Source organism: Gadus chalcogrammus, chromosome 7 (assembly GCF_026213295.1).
Source record: "Gadus chalcogrammus isolate NIFS_2021 chromosome 7, NIFS_Gcha_1.0, whole genome shotgun sequence".
NCBI lineage: Eukaryota > Metazoa > Chordata > Actinopteri > Gadiformes > Gadidae > Gadus > Gadus chalcogrammus.
In genome coordinates this window covers 23,994,083-24,021,803 of record NC_079418.1, presented here as the reverse complement: position 1 = coordinate 24,021,803, position 27,721 = coordinate 23,994,083, and the positions used below count along the sequence as shown (strand labels likewise).

General features: G+C 44.9%; 1 protein-coding gene across 1 annotated transcript in view; it reads right to left on the bottom strand.

The window, feature by feature from the left end:
* The window catches only part of LOC130386244 (CXADR-like membrane protein), a 48,718-nt gene that overhangs the window by 5,624 nt on the left and 15,373 nt on the right, over positions 1-27,721 (bottom strand). Inside the window, exons 2-3 of the mRNA XM_056595038.1 lie at positions 2,062-2,225; positions 846-1,044 (exon numbers count right to left, since the gene is read on the bottom strand). Coding sequence (XP_056451013.1) covers positions 846-1,044; positions 2,062-2,225 — 363 coding nt within the window. The remainder of the gene's footprint in view (positions 1-845; positions 1,045-2,061; positions 2,226-27,721) is intronic.

Sequence of the window (27,721 nt, the reverse complement as noted above, 5' to 3'; positions counted from 1 at the left end):
GCTGTATCTCTCTGGTAACTCCTCGTTGAATGGGTGTTGAGGTCATCGCCATAATCAAAGGTACAGCCATATATTTTTGCGAAATGGCTTAACGGCTAAAAATAAAATCTCCAGGATGGGACAGGTGAGAAAGAGAGTGTTGGAGGGAGGGAGCGAGAGAGAGAGAGAGAGAGAGAGAGAGAGAGAGAGACATGCTGTCCTGCTGCATGCTGGCACCCCACTGCCCCACTGTGCCAGGAGTCCACTCTCGCTAAATGAGTTGAGCACAAACGTGGCTATGGACGATATTGAATTAATTCAAGCAATTTACAACTGAGTGGGTAGGAAAAAATACAACAGAAAGTTAAGGAGAGAGCTAAGATTGTCTCCCAAAAAATAAAAACGTTTTATCCCTCAGCATATTTACTTTCTTGCAAGCTGTACAACCTTTAGTGTCTTTCCTTTCGCTAGTAAAAAGAAAAATGTCCAGACAAACCAATCAAACAGACAGCTCCTAATGGTCCAGGGGTCAGAGGTCACTAATATCTGTTCAGTTAGTGCGTGTGTGTGTGTGTACATCAGCGTGTGTGGGTGTGTACGTCGCCATGTGTGTGTGTGAGTCAGTGTGTGTGTGTGTGTGTGTACGTCAGTGTGCGTGTGTGTATGTCGTCGTGGCACATGTGTGTGTCAGCTTGCGTGTGTGTGCGTGCGTCTATGTGTGTGTGTGATCGTGCGTCTATGTGTGTGTGTGAGCATATGTTGATGTGTGTATGTGAGTGTACTTCTGTGCGTGTCAACTTGCGTGCATGGGAGTGAGGGTGCGTCTATGTGTGTGTGTGAGCGTGTGTGCGTGCGTGCGGGCTTACCCAGCACTATGAGGCTGATGGTGGTCCACTCGTACTTCCCGCCGTTCTTCACTTTGCAGCTGTACTCCCCAGAGTCGGTGAGGGTCAGGTCGCTGATGAGCAGCGAGGCATCCCCCCTCAGGTAGTCCCCGCCGAAGCCCATGCGTCCCCGGTCCGCATCGTTGGGGTCGTACACCCGGCCGGCGAAGTAGGTGATCAGCTACGGAGACGGATAGTGGTTTATCCAAAGGTTAAAAGGTAATGGGTTTGATGCCCAGTGTACGCCGCATAACCTGTAGTCATTCCCTGAGCAAGATGTCCCCACCCCTATACCTGCTCCTTAATGCCGTGTAGTAGGATAAAAGCGTCCTTAAATAAATTGGTGAATTATAAATAGTAGGCCAAAATATGAAATCACCAGCATGCTCTGATGTGTGCTTGTCAAACGCAGGATTAAGTGTCGTCAGAAACATAATGTAGGTCACCTTGTTCAGATGGATACTGTGTTGTTGTGCTTATTATAGATGGACCGTTGCGAGTTAGCTCTGTTTGCGCTGTAGAAGAAAAGCCCAGGTCCTGGGAAAACTATTTTAAATGCACTTATCTTACAAACCCCATTCATTCAGCAATTTCGTTACATCTTCATCCTCCTGTTATTTATAAATGTATTCATCAGGCAATAATCCAATGCAAATGCAACACACCTTTGGATAAAGTTGGGCACCAGAACAATACCTGGACAATACCTAGCGTCGTGTGTGTTTGTGTGGGTTTAGTGTGTGTTTGTGTGTGTTTTTGTACAGTGTGTTTGTGCGTTCAGTGTGTGTTTTTGTGTGTGTGTGTGTGTGTGTGTGTGTGTGTGTGTGTGTGTGTGTGTGTGTGTATGTTTAGTGTGTGTTTGTGTGAGTGTGTGTGTGTGGATTGTGTTTGTGTGTTCATGTGTGTGTGTGTGTGTGTGTGTGTGTGTGTGTGTTCAGTGTGTGTGTGTTCAGTGTGTGTGTGCATGTGTTCAGTGTGTGTGTGTGTGTGTGTGTGTTCAGCGAGTGTGTGCGTCATCACTGTATGTGTGCGTGTGCTCAGTGTGTGTGTGTGTGTTCAGTGTGTGTGTGTTCAGTGTGTATGTGCATGTGCTCAGTGTGTGTGTGTGTGTGTGTGTGTTCAGCGAGTGTGTGCGTCATCATTGTATGACTGTGGGTGCTCTGTGTGAGTGTGTGTTCAGTGGGTCCTCATGACTCACCACCCTCTGCCTGTTGGTGGGCTTGAGGAGGAGCCACTCGATGTCCAGGGTGGGCTCGTCGCCAGGCCAGTACTGGTGGTGGCAGGGCAGCGTGGCGTTGTCCCCGACGACTCGCTTCATCTCCGTCTGAGCGCATGTGGTCATCGTCATGGCTACGACCAGGACTGTGGGTAGAGGAGAAGGGGGGGGGGGGGGTCAAAATATTCAGGTGGTGTCAAAGGATTGCCTGAAAATGACAAATCATTTTTAATTAAAATGTGCTGATAAAAGTATAAAAAAATACTTTTAAAGAAATGAAGTATAAAAGTAGAGTATAAAACATGATGAATTTATTCTAATGAGCTTTCAAGTATGGTCAACTAAAGAAGGACTGTTAGTTGGCCCAAAAGAGCGGAGGGACAAGGAATGGACCAATGGATATTTGACATCAGGTACCAATGGATATTTACCAGATACCAATGGATATTTGGATGTTTGCTTTGATATTTTCAACATTTATAAAGTTGTAAATATGACGATATATGTCCCCATAAAACCACCATCTGCCTGTCTCTTTTAGAAGGGCACAGCGCAAAGTCAGATAATATTGTTTGTTCAAACGATCACAGAGACAACACTTCTGGTGATGTATGTGTGTGTGTGTGTAAATGTTAGACTGAATGTTGGAGACCAGACCTCGAGAGCCATAGCTCAGGTAAATTAAAACGCTGAGCCAAAGGTAATCAATAGCACATAAAATGGGTGATTGCGAAGGGACTGGTGATATGCGAAGGAGATGAGTCAATGAATTGAATGACCCGATTTAATAAGCAAAATAAAGTAGCCCCTCTAACCATTCAACGCAAATCCCTCAAATAAAATAACCGATCATTTTTTATTTTCTCCTAATTCAATGTTGGCACAAAGGACAGTATACGACAACAGACCGCTGCTTGGTTTGAAAAGCAAACAATGGGCGCGATTGAAAGGCAATCCCAGAATGACAGAAGGCACTGGCAGTGGGGACTGGGATTGGGGTGACCATAGAGAGCGGGGATAAAAGCCTGGAGGTTGGACTGAAATCCTCCAGCTTTTATTTGGTTGCTCATGCTCCTTTGAACAGCGATCAACTGTATGGACTACAATGTCCTGGCCGGACACCATACAGAGCACAAATAGAATGTGTGTGTTGGTGTGTGTGTGTGTGTGTGTGTGTGTGTGTGTGTGTGTGTGTGTGTGTGTGTGTGTGTGTGTGTGTGTGTGTGTGTGTGTGTGTGTGTGTGTGTGTGTGTGTGTTTTGGCCCGCTGCGTGTGTTTCCATACTTGCGCGGTGGTGGCAGGGTTGCACTATCAGCCCCAGGGAGTGTTTGGTTGTGGGAGGGGGGGGGGGGTGATAAGTGATGCTGGTGTTTGGTGCTGATGCTGGTGGTTGTGGTGGAGGGGGGGAGTCGGAGAGTCGGGGGAGAGGTGGGGAAGGTTCACGATGTGTTTGGCGGCTGAGCGAGAGCTCAAAGGAAGCGCGGTAGAGGCTTTGTTCCTCTGAAGTGGATGCCCTGGGGGTAAGTCGTGCTCCAGTAAAATTCTCCCTCCTCCACCACCACTTCCAGCTCCTCCTCCCCCTCCCTCCTTCCCTCCCTCCCTCCCTCCCTCCCTCCCTCCCTCCCTCCCTCCCGATAACCCCCCCTTCCCCCCCAACCCCGTGGACTTACAGGACCAATTACGGCCGAGCGATCCGCCGTTGGGTGAATGCGCAGCGAGCAGTGGGACCCTGTAACCCACGAAACCGTCCAAGGTCCGGCTGCTAGCGTGTCTTACACAAACACACATACACACATGCACGTACACATACACGGAGGCCTGCAGCCTATACGTCAGGAAATGTTAAGCTTTATGGAAGGAATCTTAAAGCTACCAAACCTAGAAAATGATGGTGATGTGGGAGGTGGGGATTTGATGATATTTTAGCCCTGAGCTCATTTCCTGGAGAGATACTCCCTCCTTACGACACAAGCCTATGTTTCTCCTCTACTGCTAGGGACACACTCATCAGGGGGAGGAATATTCAGCAGTTGGGAGGGGGGGGGGGGGGGGGGTCAGGGGCCTCTCGCTGGAGGACGGAGTGTCCAACAGTCATTACCATTTGATGGGTTCTGTTAGCAATATGCTAGCTTCCTCGGGGGTAACTCCGACATTATATTTAGATCCTGTATACATTCTGTGATGCCTTTAAGGGTTTGTGTTGTTGTTTAGTTTAAGTCGGAAAAACAATTGGTGAACTACTAGTGAGAATTTGTTTGGATTCAATTATTTGTCAAAATACCAATAGTAAAAAATACCATCTTTACCAACTGTGTTAAAATCATATACTATAATGAAAATAGGACTGCCCAAACTTACTCGCAAGAACGCAGAGGTGGATTACATATATATAAAAAAAACAAGGAATGTAAATTAAACATGGGACATAGCAGTACCGACTGTGTCTTCAGGATATGGGTCAGGGTCAAGGACTCTGGTGGTAAAGTGGGAGAATGTTTTAAGTGTTCTGTTCCTAACTGAGGAGTAGTCTCCCACACCAGGGAGGCTCGCTGGAGTTCACACCGTAGTTAACTTCAGATTAGGGGCCGTAGTAGGGCCCGATGGCGCCCATGCTGGAGAATCTCATATAAGAGGATACAAATTCATGACAGGGCCTGAGGCCATTCCTATACTGGGATTCATGTGAACATAACGTTTATATATTGTTTAAGGAATTACACTAAAGACATTTCGGGAAACAAAAAGGCTTGAATTCAAACAACTGAATTCCATTCACAATTGTTGTTTTTGATGAGATATGGTGTGCAACATGAAGCGTGTCATTGCACATTATTATTATCTGAAACATACACGCATGCTGTGAATGAAAATAAGGATATCAGTATGATCTGCTTGTGTTTTCACTCCGGGTGTGCGGATGGCCAAAAATCTAAACGGAGTAATTGGCTGTGATGCAATTCATCACAAGTTAATCAGGTTAGATCATGATTAGATTACATGGCACTACATCTCTTTTCTCCGTTGGAGAGTGGAGAGTTTTGCATATGAAGTGCATGAGCGATGTGTACGGTGCGATGAGTAGGCACGAGCGGCAACTTGCTTTAGATGAGCGATATTAGCATGCTGCTAATGAAGGAAAAGACGTGCCACGGCTGTGCCTCAAACAAACCCCACCAGCGCTATTGTGAATATCAATTCCCTTGGAAGTGGCGAAAAAGGCTTTGAGACGGTTGAACGGGGTACACAAACGCGGCTTGTTTGTACGTGCAAGTGCTCAAATATCTCGCTCAAATGCCATCCTCTCATGTACGGTGAAGTAGTTTAAAGATCTACTTCTGGACTTCCAGCAGAACACACCGGGGCCTATTCCCAGAGCTTTCATCGTAGAACAATCACAGGTGTCACTCATGATACTAATTACGCTTCTTCTACAGTTTTGGTACAAGGGCATATAGTTTGTGGCCAATGTGTGATGTCTTCACTGCCTTAGTGCACTGCCCGTGCCCTGAAGAAGCCGACCCATAATAACCCCTATGAGCGACATCTGCGTTTGTCCTACGATGGCAGCTCTGTGTGAAGTGTCTATAGTGAGGAAATAGCACGAGGACCCAGAAGGTATTGAAGAGAATCCACAGCAATAATAATAATGAACTTTGGGATGACAATGCAGCACTCTGGGAGAAAGGCTGTCACGGATGATGTGATACACGTCCCATTCTGAGATTCAGAAGCTGTCCGACCAATACAATACCAGTTCGGAGACGGCTTGTTGCGTTTGCATCAAATTGCGTCAGCGACATCAACAACGACTGAGTTCTTTACCTCTGCACACCTTTCGATTGAGCAACTGGGACTCCATGTGCAGATATCGCTGCGTTGTTTGTTATGTTCTTCCGTTTTTTTGTCTGCTTTGCTTTGTGTTTTTTTTCGCCAAACTTAGGCTTTTCTGACTCCCCACAAAAAGGCCCACACAAACGCACTGAAAGCTAGTTAACTTTTCCCCAAGAAAGTGGAGAGTAAAGAGAAAGAAAAAAAGAGAGAAAAAAAAGAAAAAAAGCTGAGCTCAGGTTCGGGATCACAGGCAAACTACCGTAGATAAGAAGGAAATATAGCATTGGCTTGTTTATATACCAAATAAATAAACCAAAAGACGAAAATGAAGACATGAACAGATCTGTCAGAAATAGATACAGGATACCAGACAGAAAGATAGAAACATTAAAATATTAAAAACTACAGCTTTCTGTGGCTTTTATCCACACTGAAAAAAATATGGAGACATTGACACAATTAATCTCCTTTCCCCATATATACTGTTAATGATCGACACTGATTGTAAGTATGCAAACACTAAAGAAAATGTGCATTAATTGAGTCATGAAAAATGTATAGGGGAAGCCAAACATATCCTCTGTGTCTTAACAAAGAGAATACTCTTTTAAATGTAAACAGTCATTCACCATCATTTATGGCTTCATATCAGTAAACATACTCTTGTAAGTTGTACAGAAATAAATAGGCACACACGCAAGCACACAAACACATGCACGCACACTAACCTACATGTGGACCAATACACACAATCTCATTCATATTGATAGAAAAGCTATACTTGCACACAATTATGCATTCCCTTGGAGCGAACTGAATTTACTTTCTACACACACACACACACACGCACACACACACACACACACACACACACACACACACACACACACACACACACACACACACACACACACACACACACACACACACACACACACACACACACACACACACACACACACAGCCACTTTATATAGCTAGAGCTCACAGAGCTTTAGGTCAGCTATCTCTTAAAGCACATGAAAGTGAGCGTATGGATCGGACACATGACCATGTGTGATATGCAAGGGCCATTATCGATCGCACATCCACTCATGTGAGGACATGTTTTAGCCCCCCTCCCCCCCCCTCTTCTCCTCGTTACACAGCCACTCTCCCCACACACAAGAATACACATACAATGTAGCAAATTTGTGTTCATGGGATGAAGAACACAAACCTTTTGGATTGATTGTGAAGGGTTTATTTAAAAAGAGAATGGTTTTCCATCATTTATTTTTCTTGTGTTATAGTCCATGTAAATTGAGACACTATTAGACAAACTTCAGGTTTTTGCGCGTAATTTGCTAACTTTGCATTTCTGCACGAAAATGATAAATTGAAGCCATGCAGCTCTGATCAATATGCGCTTCATGAAGTTGGAACCGCGTTTAACTACTTTGCATCACAACGATTTATCATCAAGGTATATTATATTATATATAGGACATTATGGAATAAATATATTCAGTCAAAATATAATAATAAAAAAGGTATATGAATTATTATTATTATTATAATATATATATACACATAGTATATATATATGGCTTCAACAATATATAATTTAAGTTACCTGAGTGTTGACCTTACTAGATCAATATGTAATTGACTTTCGAGATGCAGAGTTACTTTTTATTTATTTTTGCTGAAATTGGCATCTTTTTGTGCCCATTAGTGTGGGAAATGGTGCTGACACTTCCTCTCTTTCTCTCGCTCTTCCCTCTTTGTGTGTGTGAGTGTGTGTGTGTGTGTGTGTGTGTGTGTGTGTGTGTGTGTGTGTGTGTGTGTGTGTGTGTGTGTGTGTGTGTGTGTGTGTGTGTGTGTGTGTGTGTGTGTGCGTGCGTGCGTGTGTGTGTGTGTGTGAAGAAAGTTTGAAACAATTTGGCACAATCATTCTTCAGACACGGTTAGAATTATGGCCATATATAATATCCTATTACCGTAGCAATACTTAGCATTTAAAGCAACATTACGGCTAGCGGTAATGCAGCTATGTTTTAAATGTCGTTCTTCGTTAACCTCATTACCGTGACGGGCTGATGAAAGAGAAAGAGAATAAAGAAGGGGAAGTTCTAGCAGGTAGTGTGGCTGTATGTCCTGGCTATATGGCAGCGACTCCTCACCTCACCACCTCCTCCTCCTCCGCCTCCAGAAGGAGTGTCGCTGAGTAGTGCATCAGGGTGAGACACCTTTGTCGTTTATTATAATGAGCTGCTGATTCATACTGCCAAACAAACCAACAAACAACGTTGAAATCTCTGTAGTTTCTGTGATTCCTTTTTTCACTAGGACATCTGTATGCAAATGCTGATCATGCTGCATTTGCATATTTCAGAGTTGGCATTTTCTCGGTTTAGGAAATTTGAACTTGTCTTTTCCCTTATAAACCCAATTCAATTACCAAAATCCTACTTTTATATCATTCATTTAATTAAAAAACGATTATATTATGTAATATTTATGACCATATTTCTTATCCATGAATCTCCAGGCTGCATTCAGATGACCAGGCGGCCTGAGAAGCAATATAACGTAGTTAGAGAAGTTGCATGCTTTTTAGTGTGACTTCAAAACTTCTAGACTTTGCATGAATAGTAGGAATACATTTGTGTCGGTGGCTTCTGGGAGGGAAACCAACAAATCGGATTTGATGGCTAGATCCAAAGCCAAAATTTTGCGTCTTGTGCCAGATGCTGAATTTCATCACAAAATACCATAATGATGTCCAGGAAGGGGGATGGTGCGTTTCTTCTGAAATTGGTGTGTCAAATCCAATTTAATCGTGGGCCAGTCTAGCCCCTTTGAGATCACAAATGTAATCAATTACTAGAGATATAAAATTCAAACTCTCGAAAGAGTTAAAAAAAGGTCTGCAAGTCCGCTTTTGCAAAGAAGAAAGTGTTTCAAATAATTTAGATTTAATACCTGTATATAAATAAATGAAAGTTAGGTTTAATAGTCTTAAGTATGTTTGTTTGTTTATGTGTGTTTGTTTGTGTGTGTGTGCCGCTATGATATATTGTATGCATCAGTGTATTTGTCTGTGCACGCCACGCATATAAATATCAGGGGATTTGTGTGCATGTGTGTGTGATTGGGTGTGTCTGCACAATCCCACGTGCATTTAAAAAAAGGCAAGCGTGTGTATGTGCATGTGTTCTTGCATGTGTGTGGAAAACATACTTTTTGTCTCTCACAAAAAACCCAACACCCTTTTTTTTCATCTGGGATTCTTGGCCGATATGAAAGTTTTCCAATTATCATGAGCCACCAAAAGTATGTTTGGTTTTCATTAAGTCTGGTGGAACAGCCCCGGAGGCATCCTTCCACAGTGTGCTCGCTGTTCCTGTAGCACTCTCAGCCAGCCTGTTAAAAACAAGAGCCCCGGCACACACACACACACACACACACACACACACACACACACACACACACACACACACACACACACACACACACACACACACACACACACACACACACACACACACACACACACACACACACACAAAGCGCTGGTATAACAACATGACTAATTGGTGGGCTGAACGGCTCACCAACCATGTATGAACAACGCCATACGTTCCGCCTTCATACAAGACATATGAAACTATAAGGCATGTGCAATTAGCACAGTTCAACATCGCTGTGCTGGCAACAAGGCAGGGGCAGGGTGAAGTATTAAAACAATTAGACTTGGCTCCTGGTTAATAATGGGGTCCATTCAAAATAAAAGTAAAGGTATTTCGGATTATGGGTGGTATGTTTGTTATTGCTGCCTTTATGCTATAACTAGGAACGTGAAAGGGAATACATTAAGTACCTTTATGGAATGGAGGGAAGCTTTTGAAAGGAAAACATAGTGGGGTTTGCTGGAGGCTGTGGATTCCTTTATAAAGAATTGTATAGAAGGTTGGATTTGAGGGAAAAACAATAAGAGGAAGACAGATGGTCATTAAGAATATCAGCTTTTCTCTTCAGAAAAGTCGCTGCAGTGATGACAGTTGAAGAATATAGTGAAGAAGTAGAAAAAGGTTTTTAATGTGTAGGGAATACAAGCCCTGGGGAACATATTGTGCCGGCGCTTTCAAGTTCTTTGTTAAACTTAAAAATATTGAAATGATGGAGTGGGAAGGTTATAATTACAATATAGATGGAGGTGTGATGTTGCTTTACTTTATGTATTTGTCGAAGATAGATAGACATGCTTGATAGATAGACATGATAACATAAAGTCCAACCATTATTTGTTTGAAGGTGAACAGAAATCATTAAAGGTATTATTGGATGGGTGTTATTAGTGTTTTTTATGTATAACTTCTTTCAGATATACTTTTTCCCATTTCTATTATTTTGTTTCTTACATTTTTCTTTAAAATAAAACAATACGAAACCAGACCATTCATGTCCCAGTAAGTACTTGGCTTGTTTGTCTCGCTTCATGTATATTCTTAAGGAACAAGGCGTGTCCCAACTGTCAGACATGGGGCTTAGCGCACTAATGGGTTTCATGGCATTTGATGAAAAACACAAAAAATTGATAAGTTGATTAAAGTAACGTCCGTTGTGCAGCGAGATTTATTGGGAGCAGGCCATCTTAAGAGAGGCAATAGCATTCCTCGCATTAGCAAGAGGGACCGCATAAAGTTGGAACTCGCCCCGAACTAGAAATATACACGCGAGTCGAGTCCTGTGACTGTATGTTATGTAAAAGATCATAAAAATGATGTATGGAACAGCGGTAACTTTGATGGCGCCACCATTAGAATGAATGATATTTGGTTGACCTCTTTTAGTGGCTTAGTGAAATGGTTTGTGATTTTATTGGCTGGGTGGAATTATGGCTAAGCTAGGGTCTTTAATTAGCGTCAATTGATGGCGGTTTAGCTTTATTCATTTATTCAATATCATTATCAACTTCACAGCAATAGCCATTGCACTCTCTGATGCATTGGTGTGATTCCCTCCGTTGAAGATAACATGACGTAACATGAAAAATACCCTGACATAATAATTACCTATGACAAATCGTGTTTCATTTTATTTGCTATACGACGGTAGGTCTTTGGTAAGTGTATGGATTTGGGACTTTGGGTGAATAACACTAATAAGTAAATTGTATCAAGATTGTGTTGTCATTACTCGGAGTGGCACATTTGATGTTGTTTATAATCCTTGAGTAAACTGAACATAATTGATGACAATATTGAAAAAAGAAACTGAATACAAATCAGTGGGGCGTACTATGTTATTAGAAAGGCATCACTCATCCCGATTTAACCAGTTAGAGCTGGAGTGTGAAGTCGCAGAGGGCAAAATAAAATGAGTCATAGAGAAAAACAGAATAAGGGAAAACATCTGTACAAACAGACACACCCAGACACAAAGGCACACACCAAGATAAATACACACGGTGAGTTCACTTAAGTATTTACTTGGTTTTGGTAAAACCCTGAATATCATCTTGTTTGCTCCACTGTATCACTATTCACACCAGTGGGTTGTGCTAATAAGCAGGTTCATACGGACACCCTAACATAACAGGCTGGCGTTTGGACCTCAAGGTTCCAGCCTTTGACACACAACCACACAGAAACACGGCCGGACATATTCCCTTGGCTACCCTCGTTGATTACAACAGATGGATTAGCACCCTGGGGATCTGGACCCTGTCATCCTCACACACACACACACACACACACACACACACACACACACACACACACACACACACACACACACACACACACACACACACACACACACACACACACACACACACACACACACACACACACACACACACACACACACACACACACACACACACACACACACACACACACACACCGAACACACACATGCACCATGCACACAGACACAGATCTCAGCGGGCCTGTGAAGGTCTTCCCCCCGTATGGCCCCTTCGCAGCCCAGATGGACCGAGCGTCGTAGTACCAGCTTCTCATTAATACGTCTAATAATGACAGAACAAATTAGGAAATCGAACGAACCCATGAGTTCATATCGCAAAAAGCATTCACTCAGTGTCCTGATTTCACCGCACGGTATGATGACATACGATTTGTGTGTCAAACCCTGAACATTGGCCGATAGTGATTACATCATGGGGTTGGATGAACTGCGGTACAGCCTCACGACGCTGCTGGCCCACATTGCAGCAGACGGAGGCTGTCCTAGGCCCCGTGATGCTGGGTGGGCGGGCCGGCTGGAGGTCTGACTCAGTGAGGAAACATATGCATATTAGTGTATTTAACTCAGATAATTAGGTGTGTGTGGAACTCGGGGGGGGGGGGGGGGGGGGGGAGAGAATGGAAATGGAAATGCGTGAGTGGATGTTCTTGTTCAATTTTCCACATCCTGATTGATGCGGTGCCAAAACGTGCTCTCTGTTTACCGGGGCCCTCCTCCTTGCTTTGACACACAGTTGGCAGAATTGCAAACAGACACACACTCACATAGACACGCATGCATTCACTTACACACACACGGGTTGCATTAAGCCAATCGGGGTTCACCCTGTGCCGGTTGGGGCAGGTCTGACAGCAGGAGGGAAGGAGGGTAGGAGGACAGATTGGAACCAGATGAACGTTCAGCCTCCCCCTGTTGACGCCCCGCCGAAGACCCAGCTCTGTCTCTTACTCGCTCTCCCTTCTTCTGACTCTCTCCCTCTCCGTCTATCTCCACGCTCGCTTCGTTCCCCGCCTCAAACTAATTGGCTCCCTGTACAGAAGAAAAACCCCTCGCTCCTAAAACTGAATGTGAAAAGAATGCATAATGTGCCAAGGCAAAATACTCCGTCTTCATAAAGCTGAATGAAGGACAAAAGAAAGAAAAAGGGAATAAATAACCCCTTTTTTGACAGCATGTGGGCGTGTCACAGATTCGTTCTCGTTAAAATAAAATGGTTTACTCTTTAAATGGCAGTTGAGCAGAGATCAACAAAATGCGAGAACAAATTCCTATACTATAATGCTTAAAGGATAGTCTACGTGGGTGAGGAAAAAGAGGAGGCCAGGCGGCCAGAAGAAATGCAAAAAAACTCTAGGGTCTGGGGGTCGGAAATTCCAGGCGTGCCTTTGGGGAGAGATAAGGGTCACGGCGCCACACAGGAGATAACGGACGTGTAAGGTTTCCCATCATGCAACACGCCGTCCCTCTTGACATTCCAGAGCAAAAAAAAAGTGTGAAAAAAAGTCAGAGAACAATTGTGCAAAATTTAAACACAAAGTTCCCATTTGGATTAAATACAGTATGTGCAAATAAAATGTGTGTGTTGTTGAGCTAGTGTGTGTTAGTGTGGCTGCTGTGTGTACAAATAATTACGAATATATGAGGAGCTGCCAGTCTGGCTTATGAACCCCCAAATAAATGGGTTGACTGGCTAACGGTGGTGAGCAGTGCCCAAATATAATTTGGATAAACTCTCAGTGGGGGCTGGCTCTCTCAGAAGATTTCAGCTTAAAAAACACAAATAAACCACAAAAACACAAACACACTCCCCCCCTGCCGTTTGCGACGGATTTAGCATAGAACTAACTAGTTGTAAATAACTCAGGATGGGTCAGCCGGGGTTCGCCCTGAAAGGCTGGATGGGTTCAAGGGTCATTAGCCGTGACAATATCCACGGTGCATTCCGGCATTAAAACGGGTACCCCTTGATGGATTGACCGTGTTCAGGAAGGAGTGTCTACCCACTGGGGGGGAACCAGCAGCTCTAACACTCTGATGTATTTAACCCAGCCGAGAAGGTGTGTTCAGTCTCCCTGGAGGCGAGTTAACGCGTGTCTAGTTAGACTCGTTGTCAACTGCTCTAGATTCAGTGGAGACCTGGGTTTCCCATTAGCGAGACTGCTGCATCGCATCCGAATGTAAGGGGTACATCTCCGCTTCATGTGCCTGCGAGCGTGTCAGTCAAAGGCAGAGGCAGGGAGAGGGTCATGTATCGTAGCGAATTGTACAGACACAATTTCTGTGTATTATTAAACGTCCCGGAGTGAGGAAAAGAAGATGAACAGAAGAAGAACAAAGGCAAGGAGAATCAATTTAACATTAACAGGATATTTGACAAAGCGATATCGGAAACGGATATCCGTCCATCGGAAGTCTGTCCTTCTCTCGCCTGTCAGTGCGAAACTTCTGCTACTGAAATGGATATCATTTCCCTCAAAAAATGATTCCAAGTCCCGCCATCCCTCGTGCGGTTAGCGCATATTCAGAACACCCTGTACCAGGCGTTCCATGGTGAGATAAGAATCAAGGATGGATTCTAACGTCGGGACCGACGGATACCATCCCATAATTCATCCTCATCGGGTTGCTTCGTCTCGGGAATCAAACCCGTCTCCAACGTGTCCTCCAGCTCACTCCCCCGCGCTGCCCAATCCCGATCTCTGAGCGGAGCTGGGCTAATGCCCAGGGGAAGATGAGCGCGAGTCGCTGGTGTGTATCCGACGCCGACGCTATAGGTCATCCCATGGGGGGTGGGGGGTGGGGGGGGGGGTGGGGTTGGGGTCACACGCCCTGACAGGGTCAAATGTTCAGCGGTGACAATTAATGAGCTGACATGAACCATGCCTCTTGATGAGGTCTTCCAGCCGAGTGTTCAGGGTCACTCGTAAACCAGAGCATCTGATCCGTGCTCTGCTGCTGTATTTCAGGGGGAGGATTGGCGGCTACATGAATGTTGCTCATGTTCTTTTTCTTTTGGCAGTCATGATTGTGTGGGTGGCGAGAAGGGCTAGTCAATGGGAAGAAAACAAGGTGCAGCGTTTTGAAAACATAAACCAAATTGTTGTATCGAAGGGGGAAAATATGTCCAATATTTTGTTGATTATAGGAAAGATGAGTTATTAATAACTCAATGTTAAGATTCATTGAAATAAGTATTTTCCTAGCTCGTCCGAAAACAATGTTTTGATATTCTTATATATCTCATATTCTCATATCTCATATCCGTTGTGTTCTGATGTACGAATACAGTTTACTTTCAACATTGGCAGTCTGAACATGTATAATATTTAACCCAGGTCCAATATCTCCTGTTTTTTCTTTGACACAAACACTGTTCGGTTCAACATCTTGGTTCGATTGCACTCCTGCAACGACATTGAACGTACAGGTGCAACAGTACACCCAGTTAGTTGGATTACATTTCAGCCACAACGTTTTGAAAAAGATGTAGAGTGAAGTGGCATAAGTGCTTATATTGTGTTAGACCTGTCAGTGTTACTTTAAGTGGTGGGGGTGGCGGTGGTGATGGTAGTAGTGGTGGAGGCGGGGGGGGTAGGGATGGTAGTAGTGGTAGTGGAGGTGGTGGTGGTAGTGCAACTAATCATTTCCTCACTTGATGTCTAAACAGATTTAAAAGCACAAAGAATAGTTTCCTTTATCTAATTATGTTATCAACATTTCCAACACATTCTGTAAGGTTCATTTAGAGATCAGACATGGTGTTAGCTTTGAGGCACCTTCACACCATCAGTGATGTAGGTGAGATCTGCAGGGCATAGTCTGCTATTGAATCCCAATAAACCTGAGGTGGGAGGGAGTGGCGGTAGATGAAGGACGAAGACAGTGAGGGAGGGGAGAAAACGGGATTACAGAAATCTGACAGCCTCCAAACGCTCTGTGATCACGATTGATTTCCAATATTAGCCACTCGAACAGGAACCCCCTCCACCCACCCGCCCGCACGCACGCACGCACGCACGCACGCACGCACGCACGCACCACCGCAAGCCCGCACCCACTCACTCAAACGCAACTAGCACGCATCGCACGCACCGCACAGCAAACACGCACGCACGCACGCACTCACAGCACGGCACAGCCACGCAACGCACGCCCTCACTCACGCACGCACAGCAACGCACGCCGCACGCACCGCACTCAATCGCACGCACGACTCACGCACGCACGCACGCACACACACACACACACACACACACACACACACGTGTCCACTGGCGACAGAGCCAACGCCCGACTCTTATGCAAAAAACACGTGTACAGATTGCCTTTTAAATAATGGTCCCTTTTCCATTTCAAAGCTTTTGTGACGCCATTAAACCACAATACAACCACAAGCCCAAAGTAAAGCAACCACCTCTGTGTGGCTGTGTCCCTGACTGCCCCTGTCTGACTGGGATGGTCTTTAATTGATCCATCCACTGGACTCATCCGCTGCAAGGCCTGCTTGCGCTGCAGACGCTTCAGATGCTGCAGGCCCGCCAGCTCTCATCAACCACGGACTGACATGGCCATCATCGCTGTCATCATAACTGTGTGTGTGTGTGTGTGTGTGTGTGTGTGTGTGTGTGTGTGTGTGTGTGTGCGTGTGTCTTAGTTGGGCACACACAGGCATGGCTTCCTGTGGTGTTAGTCACATCTCTGTCACTGCTTTGTCACAAAACACTGTCATGCCCTTGGTGGGTTGGAGTTTGTGTGCGTGTGTCAGCATCGTCTTATTTTGGTCTTGTTATGTAGCAATCAATCATGTCCCATGTGCCTCAAAAAGATGTCATCGTGTGACAACCTCGGGTGCCAGCACAATGTTATGACGCTATGATACTTTGGAGACTTTAGAGAGGACCTTACACATCTCAGTCCATCATGCCGCTGGTGAAGTCTTGAATTACCCCAAAGTCAGTTGTATTCGGATTGTCCTTCGTTCCCAGTTAGTCTCAGAGGGCTTCTCAGGCGTCCTCCAAAAGACAAAAACTCCCTTAAGAAGGGAGAAGCATAAACAAGGATACCTCCATCCAGGCACTGTTAGCAGCGCAATGTGTGCAATATTAGACACGTAACAAGCAAAACAGTTTGTAAGTAGTTGCCTATGAACGCTACCCAAACGTGACCCAGGGCTATAAAAAGCCTTGAATGCGTCTGACTACCTGAAGATACGAAGGATGTTCTGGAGGTTCTGGTGTGTGTTTACTAAGGTGGCAGGCGGGGTCAAGGAGGGTGGAACACGACTGCATGTCCCACCCCATCAGTGCTAGCGTTATTAATGTGAAGTGAAGCTACCAATGCCCAGGGACGTGCTTGACATTGAAGTGGCAGGGGGTCCAGCGAGAGTGTGGGGGGGATGGGGGGTATGGGGGAGGGGGGTGTTGGTGGCATGACACGCCACGGTTGTTTCCAATCCCTCTAAAGAAGTGTAATGATGTGGCTGGGAGGTCCACTAATGAACAGCATCTGGTACTGGCTCCACTGTGTGTGTGTGTGGTGCTAATTCAGTTATTTTTATGCCCGCTTCCTCGATTGATGGCGCGTGTTACCCGGCTAAGTGCCCTCAGGGTCCCCCCCGTACATGCTGCGACACCATGAGAGCAACCCTTTGCTAGGACCCTTGTCGAGGACCGATGCTGCATGCTACAGTACTTTTGTTGCAAGTGTTTGACTTGCATTGATTGAGCACATCCTTACTCTACTACAGCTGTACTATTTCTGGTCCCCCTGACATTTATAGTTACTGCAGTATTGATCGTATGCCATGATCGTATTCCCCCCCCCTTTCAATAAATGTGGATGAAAAACGCGACGGCAACAGGTGAATCATCACTCACGTCAAACGTATCACTGGGTTCCTCGCCACAAAAGACGGAAGAGACGAAAACCGAAGAACTAATGAACAACTCAATGGCTCAGTACGTTTCCCCGTCTTCTCCTTCTCCGTCTTTTTCTTTGTTCCTACTTCCTCTTGTCTTCTCATCCTTTATCTCGCCCGCTGTTAATGGGCGCCCTATCAGATGACAACCGCTTTCTTTCTTCCTTTATGGACAATAATTGTGCGCAGTGTTCAACAATCAGTGTCAGTGGAGAATTGGTTGTTTCAGTTTCATTTTCGTTTTGCCGGAGCATACTTCCACATCAAAGTGAAAGAGAGAGGGCGGGCGGTGAGGTCGCTTAGCGACACTCTGACAAAAGGCCAGAGATTGAGCGTGTGGCGCTCCATGTCACTGTGAGGTAATTAAGTGAGCGGAACATTAACAAAAGAGGAGTAAAGGTCTAAGAAATCACGTTGAAGAGACGAGGATTGGTGTGTCGGACTGAAGGTTGTGTTGCGTGTGTGTGTGTGTGTGTGTGTGTGTGTGTGTGCGGGAGTGCGTGTGTGTGTGTGCATGCGTGTGTGTGTGTGTGTGTGTGTGTGTGTCGGCGAGTGTGTGTTAGTGTGTGAAAGAGTGTGAGAGAAAGGAAGGGAAAGACAAGACAAGAAAAGACAGATAATAGCAGTTAGGGCCATTCTTCTTCCAGAAGCCCAATCGCCCTTTCATGTGACCTGTCGTTGTCTTGAAGGACAGGATAGGACGGTTGAGTGTGCGCCATGCAACTCTGGAATGTTTGGGTCGAACTGGTCTGTCCCGGGTGTGTTTAATGGCCTGCTGGCTTTGCTTGCTTTACAGGGTTGGTCCTGTTCAGACAAGACAACGTTCCAGATTTGACAAGAGTTTTTGCGATCTAGATTGTATCTGGAATTGTGTAATCAAACAGTTTACACAAAGGATACAACGATGACCCAATGGGTTCAGCCTGTTCAGATGTACAAGACATTGTTATGTCTGAGATGCAGACCATAAACATAATTCAAGCAGCCTCAGCCTCGGCCCTGCTCCACCGTTCCAAGACTGGGCGTTTACTCCAAAACCTTCTCTAAGGCTGCTTAGGGTCAATGTTTCTTCTTCTTCATCTTCAGTTTCATCTTTGACTTATCTTGACTGTTCCTGGTGTCCTGCTGTGAGGCTGAAACCACACCCAGTTTGAGGCCCATGCAGCTCATGTTTGGAATGAACAAGTGATCCTGGTATTGATATATATTTCTCCCCTTGTAGTTCTTGTTGTTGTCTTTTACCTTGTATTCAAGTCAAAGTCTCTATCGGTCAAGTGTTGTTTAAAGGATCCAGTGTAGAATCCCTTTGCTAGTTGCCCGTAGGACCATGAGTTAACCTGGATTCCTTCAAATAGATCTGGTTTCTGGCGTTGTTTGGGTATTTAGAGTGAGATGAGCGTATCGGCCCTGTCACCACTGGCTTGGAGATTTATGAGAGATTTAGTTCAGACCGGCATCTGTTTCCATCTGTTTGAATAACGAAGATTCTTTTGTGGTTTTTCTGTGGTTTGGATTTGATCCCAACTTTTGATTTGGCTCTAACTTAAAACATTTGTGCAAACGGGGGACTTATTGAAAGTAGAACTTGGCAAAAAGCTGTCACCAGTATATGTATTAAGATCAGAGAGCGTAGTTTATCAGTGTAAAATGCCTCTATATTTGGTTTTTGATGTGTGACCGACACAGACACAATACTGCCTAACCGTATTACTAGAATAATACTGCAATGCCGATATGTGGACGCTTTGGAATGAACCGCACAGTGCAACTTTCAAAGCATTCATAGGTCGAAAAAATAGAAAAGGTTGTTTGCAGCACTAAGAGGGGTTGTATTTGGTGACAGACTTGTGATTCTCAAGTCGCACTCTGAGTTTGACAGGGCTTGCACTAGAGACCATCTTCCTTTAATCCCGAGCCCCCATCTCTGACCCCGCCTCCCCCTTCTGACTCCCTACTGACCTCACTCTCCATAACCCCCTACGCACGCACACACACACACACACACACACACACACACACACACACACACACACACACACACACACACACACACCCTCTCCATCTCCTTCTCCCTGGCAGTCCGTCAGTCGGGGTGAGTTATGGGCCTGCAGATGGACTCCAGCTTTCCTGGACCTCAGCAGTTCTTCCCTGTCGACCAACACACGTAGACACACAGAGACACACCACACAAAGACACACATACACACACATTCTGATGAGCTACTTTGACCCCCCCCCCCCCCCCCCCCCCTCTCACTGAAATATGATTGATCTTTTCACTGGTGTCCAGATCAATCAGCCAGGCTGTGCCATTCGTTACCAATATGGTCAGATGAAATAGAAGAGATGTGAATTAAAAAGAGGGCCGTAAGCTCATGTGCAAGGCATTGCATTTTTCCACTGTGAGGAACAATAGCACATTCTATATTTCATTCTTTCATTAATTATCTAATTCTTTCCTTCTTTATAACTTTTCTTTCTTTATCTTCTTTCCTTTTTGATATTTTTCCTTTCTTTCGTCTCTCTCCCTCTCTCTCTCTCTCTCTCTCTCTCTCTCTCTCTCTCTCTCTCTCCCTCTCTCTCTCTCTCTCTCTCTCTCTCTCTCTCCTTCTCTCTCTCTCTCTCTCTCTCTCTCTCCTCCCTCTCTCTCTCTCTCTCTCTCTCTCTCTCTCTCTCTCTCTCTCTCTCTCCCTCCACCTCCATCCTCTCTTGTCCTCATATACTCGCTGGCAAGCCCCAGCCTTGGCACCGGCCCAGCGGCAGGCCATAGCTTGGTGCTGCTGCAATGCAGTCTGGGAGGAAGAGAGGGAGTGAGAGAGAGAGAATCTGAAAAATAATCAAGAAAGTGAGACGGAAGGAAGGTGCCGCGTGTGAATGGGTGCGTGTGTGTGTGTGTGTGTGTGTGCGCTCTCTAGTGTGACTAAGGGTGCTTGTGTGTCTGAACAGAGACGGATATGCACACACTTTGACCCAGGGCAGAGGGCTACAGAGGCTTCAATCAATGACAGGCTGCAGAGTGTTGGACGCTCTCTCCTCGGCCTCTTATCTCAGACTTCTTTTCCCGTTCAGGTTTTAGTTCTTTAGCCTGGGTTCACGTAGCAAGAGCGGAGCCCTGCCCTTTGAGTGGCAGTGATTCCTTGTTATATCATATTGTATGCTGCGCCGACATCACAAGGGTACAGCCTTCCCACGATGCGTCCGATAAAACGGAAAGAAAAAGAAGGAGCGTTTCGAAACGGAACAGCGTGGTGTCAAAATATCCACGAGCTCGGCCCAAAAATAACTTTCTGCTAACTGCGGCGTCTGTGCAGGTCCGATAAATCTGCAATGTCATCCGTTACCTCAGAGATTACACGCGGATGCTGATGCCGGTGACGATGATGACATCAGCTCTTCACACGCAGGTCTCCCTCGACGGCGTGTCACTGTACAGTTAGCGGAAGCACAATTATAACCTCCCGCGGGACCCCCACCGTGTGTGTGTCCGTATTAATGCATTTTTAATTAGGGATGCTGGTTGTATTTGTACTCCGATTGCCAGCATTTGCTGCATCAGCCTGCAGCCATCGGAGACGCTGCAGGGAGACAGCGGTGAGGGAGGGAGGGAGGGAGGACGGTGGGGACGGGGGGGGATGGAACTATTGTACAGCACAGCAGTTGGAGTGGAAAATGCACTGCTTTTGTCAGGTGTCTGGCGGAGTGTATTGTTTATTTTTTCCTGGCTGCTCGGGATGTACGCCGTGCATTGTTCCAGGGTGCAGATTGCAAATCGTAACTTGACAATTTTTCAAACTCCATCACTGCACGGAAGCTAGGGTCGTTGAAAAACAGAGCACCTCAACCCCTTCCACTTCCACGTTAATGGAACATAGCACCAACACTCACACATGCACGCACACACACCATATTCTAATAAGATCATTTACCTTAGCGGGAGACCGGGGGGGGGGGGGGCTGGCTTTCCTGGAGGACCCCTCTGTCCTGGTGTATAAATATTGACCATGGTGTGTGTGTTATTAATCAGCCTGTAGAGATTGATGCTCCACACAACCCCTCACCCCTTCGCATCCTCACCCCCACCTCTGCATTAACGGTGGGCATCCATCAAAACAGGGCCAATGCAGTTCTGTCCCTGTCAGCAAGAGCCAAACCTGAGACGTGCTTCCGCTGGGAAATTCCCCCCACGCACACGCTATGGGGACACGCATGTGCGCATCTGGGGACGATTCATGGCAGTAGGAAAATAGGAGGGCACATACACACACACACACATGTGCATACACTCACACATGAAACCAGAGACACATGCACATAATTGGACACACCACACACAAACACACCACACACACACACACACGCACATGCACATGCACACAATTGTGCACTCATGCTGCACAGACAAATGGACACACACACACACACACACACACACACACACACACACACACACACACACACACACACACACACACACACACACACACACACACACACACACACGGACAAACACACAGGACACACACACAAAACTGAGTTAATCATACACATGAACACACACCCGATGATCTGGGACGTTTCAAAGAGGGCACACACACACGTATATATATATGTATAGATAAAAATATATAGCTATGTATATAGAGACAGACCCAAAACCAACCGGTTGGTGCACATGCACGGTGTAAGCACACATGTCACACATTACCAAATCGACTTTGCCATACACACACACACACACACACACACACACACACACACACACACACACACACACACACACACACACACACACACACACACACACACACACACACGCCACTCTGATAGATGTGCCCATAGATCAAAGCTTCATAGGACCTGGCAGGCCATCTCAGTGGAGGGCATTTAAAGCATATGGAAATTGATCAGAAGGCTTGCCGTTGAGCTGCCCAATAATTCCTGACGGCGGGCCGTAAGGTGGGAGACATTAGGCCAATTGTCTTCGGCATATTTCATAAAAACAGAGCAAGAACAAGCAGCTTTTTCATCACAGAAGGCTCACGACTAAATGAATGCGCCTTGCATGGTGAAGGAGCCAACTTGTGGTTCATTTCTTCTTAGGGTTAGATGATTGAGCTTGGTTTCTTCTGTGTAGTTTATTACTTAACCCAGTCATTCATGAAAATGTTCACATGGTTTGAGGACTCCCTTTAATCTACTTAACGGTTGCCACAAATCACATAGTCTGTGCATTTGGGATTCACTGTACATAACTGATTGCTCTCTGCGCCAGTGTAATCAAAAGTTAATAAAAGGCTTATTATAGCAATTATACCCATATGTGCATTCATAATCACAAGATACTTAAAGTATAAGAATGAAAAAGATCCACTTTGGATTCTAGTTTCTTAACCACTAAAATAACTGCTCTCTGGCCGTGAAGATGGTCTGGAGTTAAAGAACAGGAAATGGTAGTGAGGCATGTTTACTTACCTTTGGCTGAACTACTCGCTCTTAAACTCAAACCAGCTAAAAGTGGACCACCAACCACTAGCGTAGGCCTCCCTGGGACTCTGGCTTGTATTATATATATATTGGTAACATTTTATTTATTTATTTAAATAATCTTAAAGGTAGAGTAGGTCATTTTGAGTAACCAGCCATGGTAAACTAGGTTTTAACCCAATCAGCCAATAGCTGATCGGGAATGGTCGTAATTTAAATTAAATAAGTCAGATTTTGCCTGCCTGTTTCATTAAAAAATAAAATACAAACCTTTAAAACTCAACAATTGCTTAAGTATACATATTCTTAACATACAGTGGCGCCACAGAACAAGAATGTTATTCATAATCATAATGGAATGATCACAATCACAAAGTCAGGCAAAATAATCGCCATCATTATCCCAGTCATAATTGTGCCGCCCTACAACAGGCCTCTAAATTACCCGAAGCCAAGACGAAACAAAAAAACAAAGATTAAGATACTTTAGCATGAATCGACAACGTTTCAGGCTATCGTCTCTCTCCCCTCTCCCTCGGTCAAACTCCCCCAGAGATCTTAAGTAGCACTCAGCGCTCGCCCCCCTGCTCCGTGATGAAAGCCGAGGGATCGAGTGGGAAAGGCACTGGAAGCATAATAGTTGATTAAGTAAATACAGGAGACGGGGGGAGGGGGTCGGGGAGACAGAGGCGAAGGAGGATTCCACTCATATAATCAATGTCCACTGACCCCTGGCGTAGCTTTCCGTTACTCTCCAGTAAAGCAGAAGATGCTGCTAGTGCTGACAAAGAGAAAAGGGAAAGACAAATCGGGAAGCCCTGCCAATAGCTGTTCACATTAGGGAGGCGGGGGGACCCGGAGACGAGAAGAGGACGCAGCAGTTGTCAGTTGCAGTGCCAGAGTTTGAGATTACTGTAAGGCTAGTGTAGCAGCGCAGAAGCCCTAGTGAACCTCTCTGAACATAGTCCTCTTGAATGCAGCCTGAAAATGGTCTGTTTCCCTAATCAGGGCCCTTATTTAAGGCAGCTGTGTGCCAAGTATGGCTCCTGTATCTGGTGTAGCTGAGGGTCAACCATCTTTAGGATAGCCCCCCCTGTGATCGAGTGACTTTGGACTAATTAACCCAAACCCGTGGTGGTTCACCTTATTTTCTGTTTGTTTTCCTTTGCTGTATTCTTATTGTTTGTTAAACGTACCAACAATACTTTGGGTTTATTGAACCCACTGGGGATTAAATGTTTGTTTTTGATTGATACTGTATTACAATATCTGCCAACTCATCTCCCTACCAACCAACTCACCTCCCGACCAACCAAACAACTCCCTACCAACCTACCAACCAACTCTTTACCAAACCATCCAACTCTTTACCATACAAACCAACGTTTGCCAGCCATGACTCAGACTGAACAGCTTCAAAACCAGTGCAGAATGTATATGGACAGAAGAGCGCAGACCAAGTGACCCCTCCGCTGCACACTAGAGACTTAACAACCTTGCCGACGGTGCGTTCCCTCTAGCTGGCTACCTATACCAAAATCTATCTTAATAAGCCGAACCCTAGTCTTCATGCGGCTACTGGTAGCGGGTATTTACGCACTGAAGCCCACAGGGCGGAAAAGAAGACCAGCACGCTGGCGCCTCCCCCCGAGCCCATGGATATGCCCCCGAGACATCTGCTGCTAGCCGCGGCCACCATACCACTACAGGCAGCGCTCAGCAACACCCAAAGGGACGAAGCCGTAAACCTACAGGGAACCCCGGCAATTTTGAGCGCACAACAGTGAATCCAAGTACTGCGTCTTGCCCCAAGCTACAGAACAAGTAAAAATGTGCACTATATGAAAGCTGTACAAAACAAATGCACCCCCTCTCTCGCATCAATACACCAAATAACGAGAACCAAATAGACTAAGTTTAACAATTATATTTAAACTTATCACAAACAACCTCAGAGTGACTCCAAAAATGCTTCACAAACGCAAATCAAGGCCGCTACATGCCTAAGTGATATAGTGATGAGCACATTAGAAAATAGTTTTATTATCATTTAGAGTATTTGAAATCCTGTATTAATGTCTTATGTACATGGGCTATCAAGCTAGAATGAGATGTAGCATTTTAACTGCATACAGGTAGCAGTAGAGCGTTACTGACGTTATTTATGATATTTGACATTTCACAGTGTAGCTGAAAAACACAGATATTCCATTGTGATTTTTATCACGGGTAAAGGTGCTGGATTTTTGCCTTAGAAGGGCAGAACATATTTTCATAATAGTCTGGCACTAATATGACACATAGTTCATGGAATACAGGCAATACGAGATAATACAATTTGTACCCGAAGGTTTCAAACATTAAAGTACACCTCAAGCTTAACTGTCACGTGTGGTTTTTTGGACCTTTTGGATGCTGCCATCTGTGGGGACTCAGTGATTTGGCTGTCAGTTTGTTACACAGAGCTGGCCATTGGAGGCTCGAGAGTGTGGTCACAACAGGCAAGCGCTCACTCTGGGACTAGGAAATACAATTGGGATTGGGGTATGCCATCTGCAATGCCAGGTACAGCCTGGAATGAGGTTGGGAGAGGAATCTACAATTGTAACACATTTATAGACTTGCCCAATTGAAGTATAGGTTCAATGCCTTAAATTGACAAGTTAAGAAGATGTGTATCTCTCTTCCATTTACAAAGGGGTTTACAATACTCTATCACCTTTATGTTAAACCATTTACAAAGTTGATTTTGTGTTAATAAAGGCCATATAATAATGATTGATTGATTGATTGATTCAGAATGCTATTCTGGTAGTGCATTTAGTTACATGTTATTAAGTAGGATGTAGGCTTTCTCTAGGCGTCTCACTCAAGGATACCTACAGGTACACAGCCTTTGGCAATCGGACCCATAACCCTTGGAAGGTTATAAAATATACTGCCTCCGGTCATCTCACATAACACGTCACATAACAGCCACGACAACACAGTTGGTCGAAGAAAAGTCCATAAAATTTGGTGTGTCCTCTAAAGCATGATCAGTTCCTCGCTAGCGGTTTTCCCTCAAGGCTATTGGTGACATTTGACATATTAAAAATAATCAATTATCTCTCCTGAAAAGACCATGACCTAGGCTGGCCCTCCTTGGAAAGACAGCAGTATCTGCAACCAATCACTTAATCATCCGCCGAGTTTAAGAACCTAGGACATCTGTAAAACACATTTTTTATATAAATTTGACCTGTTGAAAGCATAAACAATAATGGTTTTCCACCATAGCTGTTTGAAAGCTGTCTCATTCTCTTAAGTCATGGAACGGCATGATGAGGTTATCCAACTCTCATGTCCTTTTACACAAGATCATCTTTATCTACTACCTCACTACTGCCTCTCCAGCATTGCAGACTTCGCCAGAGAAGTGCAGAGAGCACCCTCCAGACATCTGGGATAAGCCATCATTCGTCATTAAGGGGGCGTCTATCACAAGATCTGTTCATCGAACTGATGCCGTCCAAAAATGATACCATAGCTAATATACGCACATCTTTCATTCAACACATTCATTTGCATGTAGTGTATTCTCAAACAAGTTGAAGGTTTCCATTGCCTAACATCCACAAATGTACACAACAAATGTTGGGTACGTTTGATGCATTGCAGTTAAATCTTCCCAAGGGTTGGAAGGGCTGACCAATGTGTTCCCAGTGTGCAGCCCATTAAGAGTGTGGACACAGAAGTGACCACACAAAAGCGTGGTTCATAGCACGGGCACAGATGATTGCCGCTGTTGCTTTATATTGAGATCAAACAGAATATAAATCAATTTGATTCTGAAATATTAAGAGGATCAGGACAGCCTTTCATATAGTTTATATTCATCCTCAAGCAGAGAGAAAGATAATGTCGGAAGTACTCAGCGTGACCATTTAAACTTACCTGTGGCAATTTATATATTTGGATTGTGAGGAAATACAACTCTCACCACAAGTCCCACGCTGTGCTCATTAGCATGCTTTGTTTTAAAGAAGGCTACAAAACTAAAGGCTACAAAGTGTTGTGGTAATCGCTTTAGAGGCTGTCAGTATGTTTCTCATTAAATGCTGGAGGATATTCTCCAGTTGCCTTGACTCTAAATTTGTAATGCCCCAAACATACAAATATTCTGCTGCAGCTCTGTCTCAATAAACCCCACAAACAACCATTAGCACCAGTGTGGTCCGGCACTGGGCCCTGTTTTTGAACCCAACGACGACCAGTAAAGTTTAAAACCATAAATGAGGGATTCTTCAAATAAGTTATTCAGCAAGTCACTGGAGGACCGCCAAGAAAACGCGTAATCACACCCACACAGCAATAATAGTGTATTTAACACGACTTGTAACTAAATAACAGCAGCCCCGCTTCATTCTAAAACTAGCATAACTGCTAACATATCAATTATTGAACACAATATTATTATGAAAAGAGGGAAAGCAAAGTATATTCTTGGGAAGAAATCTCTGAAAAACTTTGCGACTGTTAATGAACACACTTACACACAGAAAGTGAGAACTGGGTCCTTTGATCTATGCGGGCACGTTTGACGATAACGAGGCAGCTGCGTCCTTCGTTCAAATAAACATTATAAAATTCAACCAATTAGCTAATAAGCTC